This window comes from Stegostoma tigrinum, chromosome 2, assembly GCF_030684315.1.
Source record: "Stegostoma tigrinum isolate sSteTig4 chromosome 2, sSteTig4.hap1, whole genome shotgun sequence".
In the NCBI taxonomy this organism is placed as follows: domain Eukaryota; kingdom Metazoa; phylum Chordata; class Chondrichthyes; order Orectolobiformes; family Stegostomatidae; genus Stegostoma; species Stegostoma tigrinum.
The window spans coordinates 20060177-20074342 of NC_081355.1; the positions used below are offsets into that span (position 1 = coordinate 20060177).

Consider the following 14166-nt stretch of genomic DNA (forward strand, 5'->3'; position numbering starts at 1 on the left):
TTCCGATAACTAAGATGGAAAGATTTACGTTGTCATTTGTGGCTTTGATGAAAATCCAAGCTGAAGCTTGGTTATCAGGAGCCAAAACACCAATAACTCTCATGCTGCTACTCATATCATTCCAGCTATAAGGCAAGTCAGATGCCACAGTGAAATCTGGCCTGGTAGATTTTTATTTTCTTTTATTAATGTCATTGTCTTTTGTTGACATACCAGGCTGCCTATTTGGTTTAACAATAAGATATGTATTTTGCAAAAGAAAAATAAAACAAATCGAGCCCCCTACAATAACTCCCCACCACCATTGCTTTGTGGGAAAATCAAATGAGAAGTGTGCAATGTTGGCAGGCAGGGAATGAAATAAGAATGACCAACTTTTTAAATAAAAACATCATTGTAATACTCTTACCCGCTGTGTGCAAAATTTGTCCAGTAAGCCATGAGGCTGAAAGATAGTTGTTTCTCTGCTTCATTATATTGGTGGGTTGAATTTTTGGCAACAGGATCTCCAAGTAGGTAAGGCAAATCATCCAAGTGAGAAGCTCCAACCCATGGAGGATTCTTGGAAAAGGACGACGTATGGCTGGAAAGAAAATTAGCACTGGATTTTTGTTTTTATTTTAAAAAACACCAGTATTAAAATTACCATCCAAATCCTAAAGAGCACAGCTACTGGTTCCAAACTACCCCTAATATGAATTGATTGTGAGGCCAAAAGCCAGTTTATTGGGGAACTTGGAAACTTGTCACACTGCTTCAGTAAGACCATAAGACATAGGAATGGAAGTAAGGGCATTTGGCCCATCAAGTCCACTCTGCCATTTAAATCATGGCTGATGGGCATTTCAACTTCACTTCCCTGCACGCTCCCCATAGCCCTTGATTCCTTGTGAGATCAAGAATTTGTCAATCTCTGCCATGAAGGCATCCAACATCCCGGCCTCTACTGCACTCCGTGGCAATGAATTCCACAAGCCCACCACACTCTGGCTGAAGAAATGTCATCTCATTTCAGTTTCAAATTTACCCCTTCTAATTTTAAGGCTGTGCCCACAGGCCCTAGTCTCCCCGCCTAATGGAAACAACTTCCCAGCATCCAAACCTTCTCAGCCATACATTATCTTGTAAGTTTCTATTAGATCTCCCCTCAACCTTCTAAACTATAATTAGTACAATCCCAGGATCCTTAGCCATTCATCATACGTTAAACCTACCATTCCAGGGATCATCCGTGTGAATCTCCGCTGGACATGCTCCAGGGCTAGTATGTCCTTCTTGAGGTGTGGGGCTCAAATTGGACGCAGTATTCTAAATGGGGCCTAACTAGAGCTTTATAAAGCCTCAGAAGCACATCGCTGCTTTTATATTCTAACCCACTTGAGATAAACGACAACATTACATTCGCTTTCTTAATCATAGACTCTACCTGCAAGTTAACCTTCAGAGAATCTTGGACCAACACCCCCAGATCCCTTTGTACTTCTGCTTTACGAATTTTCTCACCATTTAGAAAATAGTCCATGCCTGTACTCTTTTTTTTTTCCAAAGTGCAAAACCTCACATTGAATTTCATCAGCCATTCCCTGGACCACTCTCCTAAACTGTCTAAATCTTTCTGCAGCTTCCCCACCTCCTCAGTACTACCTGCCTGTCCACCTATCTTCACATCCTCAGCAAACTTTGCCAGAATGCCCCCCGGTCCCTTCATCCAAATCATTAATATACAAGGTGAACAGCTGCGGCCCCAACACTGAACCCTGCAGGACACCACTCGTCACTGGTTTTCCATTCCAAAAAAGAGCCTTTTATCCCAACTCTCTGCCTTCTGTCAGACAGCCAATCCTCAATCCAAGCCAGTAGCTCACCTCGAATACTATAGGCCCTCACCTTGCCCAGCAGCCTCCCGTGAGGCACCGTATCAAAGGCGTTTTGGAAGTCTAGATAGATAACATCTACTGGGTTTCCCTGGTCTAACATTCTTGTTACCTCTTCAAAGAATTCTAACAGGTTTGTCAGTCATGACCTCCCCTTACTAAATCCATGCTGACTTGTTTTAATCTGACCCTGCACTTCCAGGAATTTAGAAATCTCATCCTTGACAATGGATTCTAGAATTTTACCAACTACCGAGGTTAGGCTAATCAGCCTATAATTTTCCATCTTTTGCCTTGATCCTTTCTTAAACAAGGGGGTTACAACAGCAATTTTCCAATCATCTGGGACTTTCCCTGACTCCAGTGACTTTTGAAAGATCATAACCAAAGCCTCTGCTATTTCCTCAGCCACCTCCCTCAGAACTCTAGGATGTAGCCCATCAGGGCCAGGAGATTTATCAGTTTTTAGACCTTTTAGCTTTTCTAGCACCTTCTCTTTTGTAATGCCTACCATACTCAACTCTGCCCCCTGACTCTCCCTAATTGTTGGTATACTACTCATGTCTTCCATTGTGAAGACTGACGCAAAGTACTTATTAAGTTCTTCAGCTATGTCCTTATCTCCCATCACTAGCCTTCCAGCATCAATTTGGAGCAGCCCAATATCTACTTCTGCCTCTTGTTTGTTTCTTAAGTATTGAAAGAAGCTTTTACTATCATTTCTAATATTACTAGCTGGCCTACCTTCAAATTTCATCCTCTCCTTCCTTATTGCTCTCTTTTTTATCCTCTGTTTGTTTTTGTAGCCTTCCCAATCTTTTGATTTCCCAGTGCTCTTGGCCACTTTATAGGCTGTCTCTTTTTTGGTATATTTCCTGACTTCCTTTGTCAGCCATGGCTGTCTAATCCTACCCCGGATACTCTTTCTTTTCTTTGGGCTGAACCTTTGTACTGTGTCCTCAATTACACCCAGAAACTGGATGCTGTTCCAAATTAAGATTGAGGCAAATGTCTCTGATAGCTCTTTATTCCATATCTTTTTCGCTGGTGCCCATTTCAAAATTATGTTGAAGAGTTTGAATCAAGCAAGGAGCCTTGAATATTAATCTTAGGATTTCTTTCTCATTGTAGTCATAATCCCAACACAACACAATCTGAAAGTCAATAGCAGATTGGTTTTTGGTGCTGCATTTTAACAGAGGAATCATGCTGGCTTAAGAATTGAAATGCCAATTTTGAAGATCTCAGTGAGCTACCTTGAGTATTTCACTTTATTATGGAATTTAAAATAAGCTAGAATTGATGTGGAAGTAAATAACGCCCATCCAATTCTAATCACAGCAGCAGATAAACTCATGAAGCTAACACCAATTATGTCAACTAGTTGTCAATCGAATTAAGCTGCATGTGATTCAGGTATCTAAATCTAAACTTGAATTACGGCTCTGTGCATTCCCATTAACCATTCCATTACAGACTGGAACTATTTTATGGAGAGCATTGAAAGCAATGCAAAAATAATCATTAGGTTCAGGATTGCTAAAACAACTTCTTTTGAAGAAGATAGAGAAGGATATACCATTTAGCATAGCAAGTTGTATAATCCACGTTTTAAGATAGTACATGCACTTCAGAATGCTCCAATTGTAGACATTCAGTATAGATTTGTTACATGTATGTTGATCTGTCAAATTTAATTAGTTTCTTTTTTAAAAGCACTGGTAGATTGGTAGATGAAAAGAATGCAGTCTCTGTGCTCTGTGAAGTTCCAGACTGCATTCTCTTGGGCATTCTTAGTCCCAGTTAACATGAGATGAAATATCCTCTTCAGCGCAAGAATGAGCATAAAGGAAGGCCCCAGCCGAAGTAAATGTGTGCAAGCAAAATCAGGTAATACGGTGGCTCCGTGGTTAGCATTGCTTCCTCACAGCGGCAGGGACCTGTGTTCAATCCCACCCTCAAATGACCGTCCATGTGGAGTTTGCACATTCTCCCCATGTCTGCATGGGCTTCTGCCAAGTTATCTGGTTTCCTCCCAAAGTCCAAAGTTGTGCAAGTTTGGTGGATTGGCCATGTCAAATTGCCCAAAGTGTTTAGGGATGTGTGGGTTAAGTGCCTTAGTCATGGGATACACAGGGTAAAGGGATGGTCCGGGTGGGGTGATGTTCGGAGGGTTGATGTAACTTGAAGAGCCGTATTGCTAGTTTCCACACTGTAGGGACATAAGAATTAAGTTGCATAAAGATGGCAGCGTGAGACAGTGCTTGAATCTAGTTAGTGAGGGAGTTTTAGGAGTTGATCTGTTTTCAAACTACAGTAAATTTTGCATTTAGTATTAACTTAAACTACAATTTATTGTCATAGTTATTTCAATTTTAGTTAGTGATAAGGAAGATTCCTATCTTGGCACCTGCAGTGTAGTCCATTAGGTAACTCATTAGAACTGGTTCCCTAGGCTGCAGCAGATAATTCACTGGATTCTTGAGTTAGTATAAACGTGAGGTTTAGCAAGTGCTCCAAGTGAGAGACTGTATTAAGACAGCTTTACAGTCTAGGAGTATGGAAATAAGCAGGGTGGGGGGAGGGTTTGGCCTAGTAATGGAACAGGTACTACTCTTGCATTTTACAAAAATAATTGGTCCAAAAGAGGGAGCCAGTGATGATGTGACCCAAAAGGATTGAAGCCTGGAGGTAGTAATTTGGTATGTGGCTGAGCATTAAGTTTTCTGTTTATTCACTCTCTAAACTGGCACTAGGGAAGATAGTGCATGCCTGGTTAGAGAGAGGTGGTCTTTTGGCACAGTGGGTAATGTTCCGGCCCATGAGTTAGAAACTCCTGGTTCAAGTTCCACTCGAGAACTTGATGGTCAATGCAGACTTAGTCATAATACAGCACATATCAACCTGCACATCCTTTCAACATGTGCCAAAAGCAAGTGCAAAGAGCAGAAGAGATTCAGTGTCAGTTGAGAAATGGAAAAGCTTCTACCATCACTATGCTTAGCTCCAAATTAGCCTATTCATTTAAAAGTGCATGTTGCCATGACAACACTGACTGTTTTGACTGGAGGTGGACTGCTATTGACTACATGACTGCAATAGCCAGATTGATGCAGAGTATGTGGCCTGATCCCTAGTCTGACTGGGTTGACTTCAGGTCCACCCTCCTTGCCCTACCTTTGATGATAGGATTGGAACTGTTTTTAGGAAGAGAAATGAAAATGAACTGGTACCTCTCTATGAGAGCACAACCAGTTATTGTTGAGTGATATTCTAAACTTGAAATCTAGTTAGTTAAGTGAAGAACAAAATAAAAATGGCAGGGCAGGTGAAGAGTTGCAGCTGTAGCATGTAGGAGCTGCTAGAAATCCGTGATCCATAGAGACCACGTTTGCAGTAACTGTCTATAGCTTGGAGAAATTAGGCTTCAAGCTGATGATTTGGAATCAGCTTTGAACATGATACACCAGGGAGGGGTAAGTTACTTGAGCATTTATTCCTAAAGGCAGTAATAGCCCTTTGGCTGAGTACTTCAGATTTGTTCCATGGTCATGTACAGGAAGATTTGGCTGGATGAAAGGCAGGTATAGAGGACTTTAAAGGTAGCAACGAACAAATCTCAGTCCTTGAACTGTCCAACAGGTTTGAAATTTTTGCAGCTTGTGTGGGTGAGAACAGAGTCCAAAGAGAAGGTGGCTAAATTCTCCATGGTACCATAGTGTAGGTGGGTATTCAAGTGGGGGAGCTAAAACAATGGAATTACAGCATGGAAGTATCATTGGGAAATGGATGGTTTGCTCTGCAGTTGAGGACATGGGTTCAAAAAGCTGTATTACCTGCCAGATTCCAGAGCTCAGGAGATCACAACTTGGAGTGGGAAAGGAAGGATCCTGTAGTGGTCCACATGGGTACCAAAGACATAGGTGAGACCAAGAAAGAGGCAGTTTGAACAATTGGGAACTAAATTAAAATGCAAGGCCACAAGGGTAATAATCTCTGAATTACTACTGGACCTATAAGCAAGTTGGCATAGTCTAAACAAGATCAAAGCATTTGAATGTGCAACCACTGTTCAAGAAAGAGAGGAGGACAGAAAGCAGGGAACTATAGGCCAATAAGTCAAACATTTGTCATTAGGAAAGTAATCGAATAAGCTGTTAAGGAGAAAGTTGCAGCGGCATGTTCAGAATTCAATCAGGTGGTGGTAATATGGTTTTGTAAATGGAACATGGTATTTGACCTATGTAGTTGAGCTCTTTGAGGATATAAAAAAGTAACATGAATAAATAGGAATTAGTGGATAGAACAGTATTACCCCTGTAACCAACAAGGGCGCAACACCTGCCCAATTACCTCTTCCATCCCCAGTATCCAAGGACCCAAACATATTCCAGATGAAGTAACACTTCACCTGCACTTCCCAGAATCTAGTCTACTGCATTTGCTGCTCACAATGTGGTCTCCTCTATACTGGGGAAACAAAGTGTAGACCAAGTGACCGTTTTGTCGGACATTGCAAAAAAGACCCTGAGCAACCTATTGCCTGCCACTTCAACACACCACCCTGCTCCCTGGCCAACATCTCCGTCTCTGGTCTGCTGCAGTGTTCCAGTGAAGCTCAACACATGCTGGAGGAACGACACCTCATTTTCTACTTGGGTACCCTGCAGCCCCCCGGACACAATACCCAGTTCAATAATTTTAGGGCCTGAACTCTCCCGTGTTAGACCCCCCTACCCCACACACCAGGCCTTGTTTTCACATAGCCTGCCATTACACAACACCTGTTGTTAGTCACTAACAGTCCTCATTAACAACTATTCACGCTCCCAGCCTGATCGTCATCAACTCCTTTGTCTGTCCACCTGCTCCTCTCTCTCTTTCGGCTCAATTCTATCGTTTACTCCTTACCCAACCCACTTCCTATTTTCTGCATATAAACTGACGTTTTCCCGACTATCTTCGATTCTGAGGAAGGATCACTGGATCCAAAACATTAACTCTGATTTTTTTCTCCGCAGATGCTGCCAGACCTGATGAGCTTTTCCAGCAACTTCTGTTTTTGTTTCTGATTTACAGCATCTACACTTCTTTCAGTTTTTATTTTGTATTTGATAAGGTCGCTTGCCCCAGTCTCATCATTTTGTCCCAGTCTTTGGCCCTCATTGTCTGTGTATATCGAGCCAAGTGAATATTGATCATGTCTTTTTACTGCCAGCTGGTGTTTGTGTATCCTGGTCACCAGTTTCGTCCCCCATTTGATCAATGTAATGTTTATTGCACTTGCTGCTTGGGATTATGTATATCATGTTAGTCCTGTTTACTGTCGGTATGGAGTTTTTAGTCTGATAGCATTTGATGCAGTGTTGATGTATGTTTGTGTGCAATCATGATCTTATGCGATATAAGGTGTGTGGTTGTCATTTCTAATATATTTTTGATGTAGGATAGTGTTACTAGCGTCTTCTGTTGTACCATTTCCTCTGACTGACTATCGTTTGTTTTGCAGGCATCTGTGAAAGAAACTTCTTGTGTATCCATTCTCGGTAACTACTTCGTGAAGGTGTTACTCTTCCATTCTGCACATTTCTGGGATGTTGCAGTGTGGTATAGCTCATTTAAATAGTGTCTTGACGCAGCTCTGTTTTGTGTATGTTGGGGTGTTTGCTACTGATTAGATTAGATTAGATTCCCTACAGGGTGGGAACAGGCCCTTCGGCCCAACAAGTCCACAACGCCCCATGCAGCATCCCACCCAGACCCGTCCCCCTGTAACCCACACACCCCTGAACACTACAGGCAATTTAGCACGGCCAATCCACCTAGCCTGCACATCTTTGGACTGTGGGAGGAAACTGGAGCATCCGGAGGAAACCCACGCAGACACGGGGAGAATGTGCAAGCTTCACACAGACAATTGCCCGAGGCGAGAATCGAACCCGGGTCCCTGGCACTGTGAGGTTGCAGTGCTAACCTCTGAGCCACCGTGCCACCCTAGTTCAGGATTTGATCTGTGTGTGTAGCCTTCCTGTATACGTGGGTCTGAAATTTGCCATTATTTAGCCTGTTGACTGCCCCAGCCTACACAAACAGAACTCCACCAAGGCACTATGTAAACGTGCCATTTCATACTGCAACACCCTAGAACTCTGGAGAATGGAAGACAAACCGACAATAGATACCCAAGAAGTTTTGTCTACTGATGCCTTGCAAAACAAACGACAGTCAGAGGAAATGGTACCACAAAAGACACTAGTAACACCACCCTACATCAAAAATATGTCAGAAATGACAACCACACACTTTATATCACATAAGATCATGATTGCACACAAACATACATCAACATTGCATCAAATGCTTTCAGACTAAAGACTCCATACCGACAGTAAACAGGACTAACATGATATACAGAATCTCATGCAGTGACTCCAATAAACATTACATTGTATAAACGGGGAGGAAACTGATGATCAGGATACACGAACACCTGCTGGCAGTAAAAAGACATGACCAATATTCACGTGTCTCGATACAGAGTCAATGAGGGTCATCAATGCGACTGGGACGAAGTGACTATACTGAGACAAGTGAACAACAGACATGCAAGGGAATTTCTGCAGGCCTGTTTCTCAACACAAGTCTCCATTAACAAACACACAGAAATAGACATCGTATACAGACTGCTGCTAGTAAACAGAGCCAGATGTGACAAGACCCACTGCACCAGAGGATTATATAAATTCGGAATGGAGCAGAACATCAACATTTTTGATTAGAGGTCGCACTGATGGTGTTGCCTAGAATGGTAATGAAACATCTGCACTCCACGGAAAAACAGGCTCGGTGAGCTAACAAACAAGAGATAATGTTTCCTACAGGAACAGTTTAAAAATAAATATCCCCTTTAAATGGCGATGAGGAGAAAATTCTTCTGAGAGGTGTTGGTCTTTGGAGCTGTTTTCTCCAAGGGCTCAGTAGAGGATGGGTCATTGGATATATTTAGGGCTCAGTTAGACAAATGTTTTGACTGAAAAGGGAATAGTGGATTATGGGATGCAGGCAGGAAAGTGGAATTAAAGCCACAATCAGGTCATTCTTGGTGGTCTAAATGACCTGCTTTATTTCTTATGATTGTATGGAAAAGAAAATGTATTTATGCTGACATCCTTAAGATATCCTGAAATATTTTACTGACAATGAATTTCTTTCTGAGCTGGAAACTGCTATTTTGAGCACAAACATGGCAGCCACTGCAATGCACAGTCAGATCTCAGTGAAGGCAATGAGATAAATGACCACGTAAACTACCCTAGTGGGGTTGCTTAAAGGTTTTAGTGCTGTCAAGGACGATGGAAAATTTCTGATGCCTTATAAATTGTGTGACCTAATATGAATTTATGCAGCCTGAAGGGATCTCAATTCCATCTGTGACACCTCCAACAATACAGCTGTTAACTTGGATTATATGCTGAAATCCTGGGTTGAAATTTGTATCCATGATCTAATTCAGAGGTGAAAATACTATCGTGGTGCCAAGCTGACATTTGCACAGAAGATTCTAACATGATTGTAAGGGACAGAAAGAGTTGGGAATAAGCAGAACAATTGTTTTTTTTCTTCTTCAGAAGCAAAACTATGACCAATCAACTAATGCAATACAGAAAAAGTGATTCTTTCAAATAATTCTGGGCTCATTAATATGTGCAACAAATCAAACTTCGGAATCACTTTACCTGTAAATGTACAAAAACGTTTCTGCCCTGCTTGAGTGTTGATCTGCTAACTGGTAACTCGGTGTCAACCATTTGTGGTCCTGAACCAAGTCTCTGAAGCCATTTCTGAGGGAACCTGGGTCATCGGGGCACGTGAAGTCTCTGTAAGAATAGCTGATAACATCTGAAATCTGGGATGGATTGTACCTGTAGGAAATTGCATTCAAAGTTATTTTTGTATCTTACTTGGCAACTAGGCAGACTTTCACTTGGCACAGAAACTACAGTGTTTATGTAATCTTCGGACCTAGAAGCAGAATATAATTATTTGACATCCACTTTTGGTTCTGTGAAATGGTTTTCTAGGAGTTTGTGGAAGAGTGTTGATAGAATTTCCTTGGGCATCCCATGCCACCTTTAGAAACAAAGGCAATTCTTCATCTAGCGATTGGTAATGGCCAATCTTGTTTGTTTAGTACCATCCTGGTAGTCATGTAATTACGATAATAAGCTTGTTGACTATTCATTGTAGTTTATATTTATTAACCAACTACAACAGATTCAGATATAACTTGAGGAAAATCCTCAGTGGCAAACAGCTTTGGGAACCACAGATCTGAAATCACTAGTGTCTCCCAAGAATGTTACACCTGTGTGTCTTTTTGCAAATCAATTAAACTTTTATTTAAAATATTATTTTATGAAAGAAACATTGAGAGTTGTTATAGAACCTTCATAGTAATAAAGGAGACGTAATAAACAAACCAATTCCTGTAAATTAAGAAATACTAGCACAAGAAAATAGCCTAAAGAAGCAAACGGGGGATTTAGTTAAGGAGAGGAATGAAGTGAATATGGGTCATACATAGTGACACTAAGTTGACATAGAATTGGACTTTACTTTGATTCCCTTTTCTACTTTACCCTCACTAATTCCCATCAACTCCACTTATACATCCTACAACGCATAGTATCTTTAGCACCCACGTGAAATATGGCCACTTATTTGTGGTACTGGAACCATAACACAAAAAATAAAATGGAAAGGAAATTAGAGCAAGAAATTACAACAGTAAAAGGACAAAACATGTACATACCGAAAATGACTATAGGCATAGTCCGACACCAGCTTAAGGTAGGTCTCAGTTGTAATTCCATCATCCTTACCTAAAAGGTTGACTAGCTGAACTCCTGCCTCATCGTTGGTAAGTCCTATAATATAAGGAACTTTCATATAGTTTCCTTTGAGGAGTGACTCCTGAGGCAGCTCTTGTAAGAAAATTCCATCGACAACAGGAAGGAACTTTGGCCCATGCTTTGACTTGGACATTGGGGCATCAAAAAATGATTCCATTGGTTTTGTTTGGAGACATTCCACCATCTTCATGTTATTATCGGTTGGACAATCCAATGCTTTGGCCAGTTGTTGGCTGGCAACAAGAGGGTCAAAGCTACCAGGCTTTCCGATGAAATCTGGCACCAAAGCATTGCCACTACTGGAGATGGCTCTGTGGAAGAGGCCTCTGGATAAAGGCGACAAAAGCAGATAACTCACCGCTAAGCCCCCAGCCCCATATCCAAACAATGTGATGGAGCTAGGATCTCCCCCAAAGTTCTGGATATTGTGTTGTATCCACTGAAGAGCTTTGGTCATGTCCAAGAAACCAAGATTGCCAGGAGCATTTACATCCAAAGTGCTGAGAAAGCCAAAAGGCCCAAGGCGATAGTTGAACTCCACCACTACAACCTGCAAAATGCAATAATTGTATCACAGCATTCCCCCTTCTGATCACATCCACATGTAACAGGCATTAGTAGCAACATCAACATTGGAAAGATGTTCCGAGGTGATTAAATAAGGGAGAAATTAAAAAAAAATCTTGCTACTAATTCTAATACCAACCTCTTATGAAAGATTTCTAAAGAATTTATTTCATTATGAATTATATTTATCTTAATGTTTAATATGTTTTATCTTATTTTGGACTGAATCTCAACCAGGTTTTCTACACTCACCAGAACGGAAATCTGGCTATTGAGTATGAAGTCTGAAGTAACTTCAAGTATGTTTTCCTTTTCTTTCAAAATAAAATAAACCAAAAGCTGATCACCGATTTCCTAAGTAGATAACTGCTTAGACAGAACCGAGTGAGACCTCAGACCAGTGGCAGCATTCCTTCCTCTAAGTTAGAAGATGCAGCAGGTATCCACATATTACTCCAGATGGTTTCAGTGAAAGGAGACTAGAGCGCTAGCTCTGAATTCAGTGCTGGCATCTAGAGGGATTCTTGTGCATGGTGGATGGGTCCACTGTCCACATCAATTGTGGCACGGTGGCTCAGTGTTTAGCACTGCTGGCTTGCAGTGCCAAGGACGCTGGTTTGATTCTAGCCATGGGTGACCGTGTGTTTGGAGTTTGTATGTTCTCCCCGTGTCTGCGTGGGTTTCCTCTGGGAGTTCCAGCTTCCTCCACAGTCCAAGCATACACAGGTTAGGTAGATTGGTGCTGCTAAATTGGCCACAGTGTCTAGGAGTGTGTAAATTAGGTGGATTAGCCACAGGAAATGCAGAGTTAGACATATTGGGCAGGGGGTGGGTCTGGGTGAGATGGTCTTTGAAGGATAAGTGCGGACTCGATGGATCAAATGGCCTGCTTCTGCACTGTATGGGTTCTATGAATGGATTGAGGGCACGTACCCATCACTCCAGTCCCCATTGTATATGATAAGGCACTTAATTCAATTAGCTGGTTTAAAAAACTGGTCCTGGCCATGGAAAAGTGTTTGCATTGTATCCTGTTAATCAATCTGTAAATACATCACAGCATGCTCCAATGGAAAAATGTGAAAAAAACGGAATTGTTATAACCTTCATTAAGAGATGGACATCACCTATAATCTCTTTCTACCTGTCCATATGCTGCAAGATTCTTCATGTCATGTGCCCCAGCTGCCCCAGACTGGAGGGAGCCATGGTGAAAGTAAACCATAATGGGCAGAGATCGAGAACTGTTGCCTGTCTGTCATGAAAACAAATTAATACTGTCAAAATTGAGTTGTAAGCAAATATCTAAGTACTTCCTACGTGAACAATACTACTCACTGACAATCCATTATAAGTAACAAATAATTTACATTTTGACTTTAAAATTTCTTAAAGGACTTGCTTGAAAACAATAATCATGCAATCCAGACTATTGAATTTAATAAGAGAGAGTACGAACTGCCAATGCTGGAGTCAGAGATAACACAGTGTGGAGTTGGAAGAACACAGCAGGCCAGGCAGCATCAGAGGAACAGGAAAACTAATGTTTCAGGTTAGGACTCTTCTTCAGGGAGTTTCTGAAGTGGGGCCCTGACCCAAAACATCAGCTTTTGTGCTCCTCTGATGCTGCCTGGCCTGCTGCGTTCTTCCAACTCCACAGTGTGTTATATTGAATTTAATATGTGTTTTCTGTTCATTCTGTGAAAACATATTTTCTCTTATTCTTTCAGTGCAGTAAAATATATTTAGTGAGAATTAATCGATAGCAGTTTTCTAGATCAATTTAAAGGAGTTGAGGCAAAACTTTCAGAGGAGAGATGAAGAGAATTTCTTTTACGCCATGAATTGCTATAATCTCTAATACAATGCCTGAAAGGGTGGTGGAATCAGGGAATTAGATAAGTACCTGGGAAGGTAAAACAGAATATTGTGAATTATAGGGACAGCACAGGGAACATTCAACTAATTGTACAGCTCTTCCAAAGAATCAGCAGTAGCATGATTGGTCAAATGGCCTCTTCTGCGATAAATCACTCAACATATGAGAATAAGTAGGAGAAAGCTATTTGGCCCCTAATCCTGCTTTGCCGCTTAATAAGATAATGGTTGATCTGAATATAACAACAAATCCACATTCCTGCCTCCTCCTGATAGCCTTTCACTATATGATTCCATGGTATTTTACTTTAGGAAAGGCAAGATACAATGGATTTGTTCTTATGCTCAGATAGGCAAGTGATCATTTAAAGCTTTGCCAAGATGGAACATGCACCGAACTATACCAAATCCTAAGTCTTATTTGTTTATTGCAGGTTAAATCTTTTTCTTTTTTGGTTATTCCATTTTATCCAAAATGCAGATCAAAACTGACTGAGAGATAGTAAGAACTGCTGATGCTAGAATTAGAAATAAACGTTAAGTTTCCTGCTCCTCTGATGCTGCCTGGCCTGTTGTGTTCCTCCAGCTCCAACGTGTGTTATCTCAAAACTGACTGAAATATTTTGGATTGGAAATATGTAATCCCCATGATCACTGAGTGACATGAAGAGCCGGAAGAAGCAAAGGGACAAGAGAAGGCCATTCAGCCCCTCACACCTATTCAAGTAGAGTGTGGCTGATCTGGCATCTTAATCCAATCAGGGTGTCATTACATTTCTACAAACTCATGAACTTCTTTTTCTGAAAATGGGACTTCATGGGTTCATTGCATAGGAATATGCTGAGAAATAGAACACATTTTGTATCTTCAGGTAACAGAATCCAAAGCTTTCTGGTGGGGACCAGGCTGAATGCTTCTTTAATCTGATTCAGTG

General features: G+C 41.3%; 1 protein-coding gene across 2 annotated transcripts in view; it reads right to left on the reverse strand.

Moving 5' to 3' along the window:
* The window catches only part of LOC125448388 (uncharacterized), a 62549-nt gene that overhangs the window by 2835 nt on the left and 45548 nt on the right, over positions 1-14166 (reverse strand). The window contains exons 14-17 of one of the 2 annotated variants that reach the window (XM_048523688.2): positions 12498-12608; positions 10687-11336; positions 9611-9796; positions 410-583 (exon numbers count right to left, since the gene is read on the reverse strand). In XM_048523688.2, the coding sequence (XP_048379645.2) occupies positions 410-583; positions 9611-9796; positions 10687-11336; positions 12498-12608 (1121 nt within the window). The remainder of the gene's footprint in view (positions 1-409; positions 584-9610; positions 9797-10686; positions 11337-12497; positions 12609-14166) is intronic. The other variant, XM_048523691.2, reaches the window with a different exon arrangement.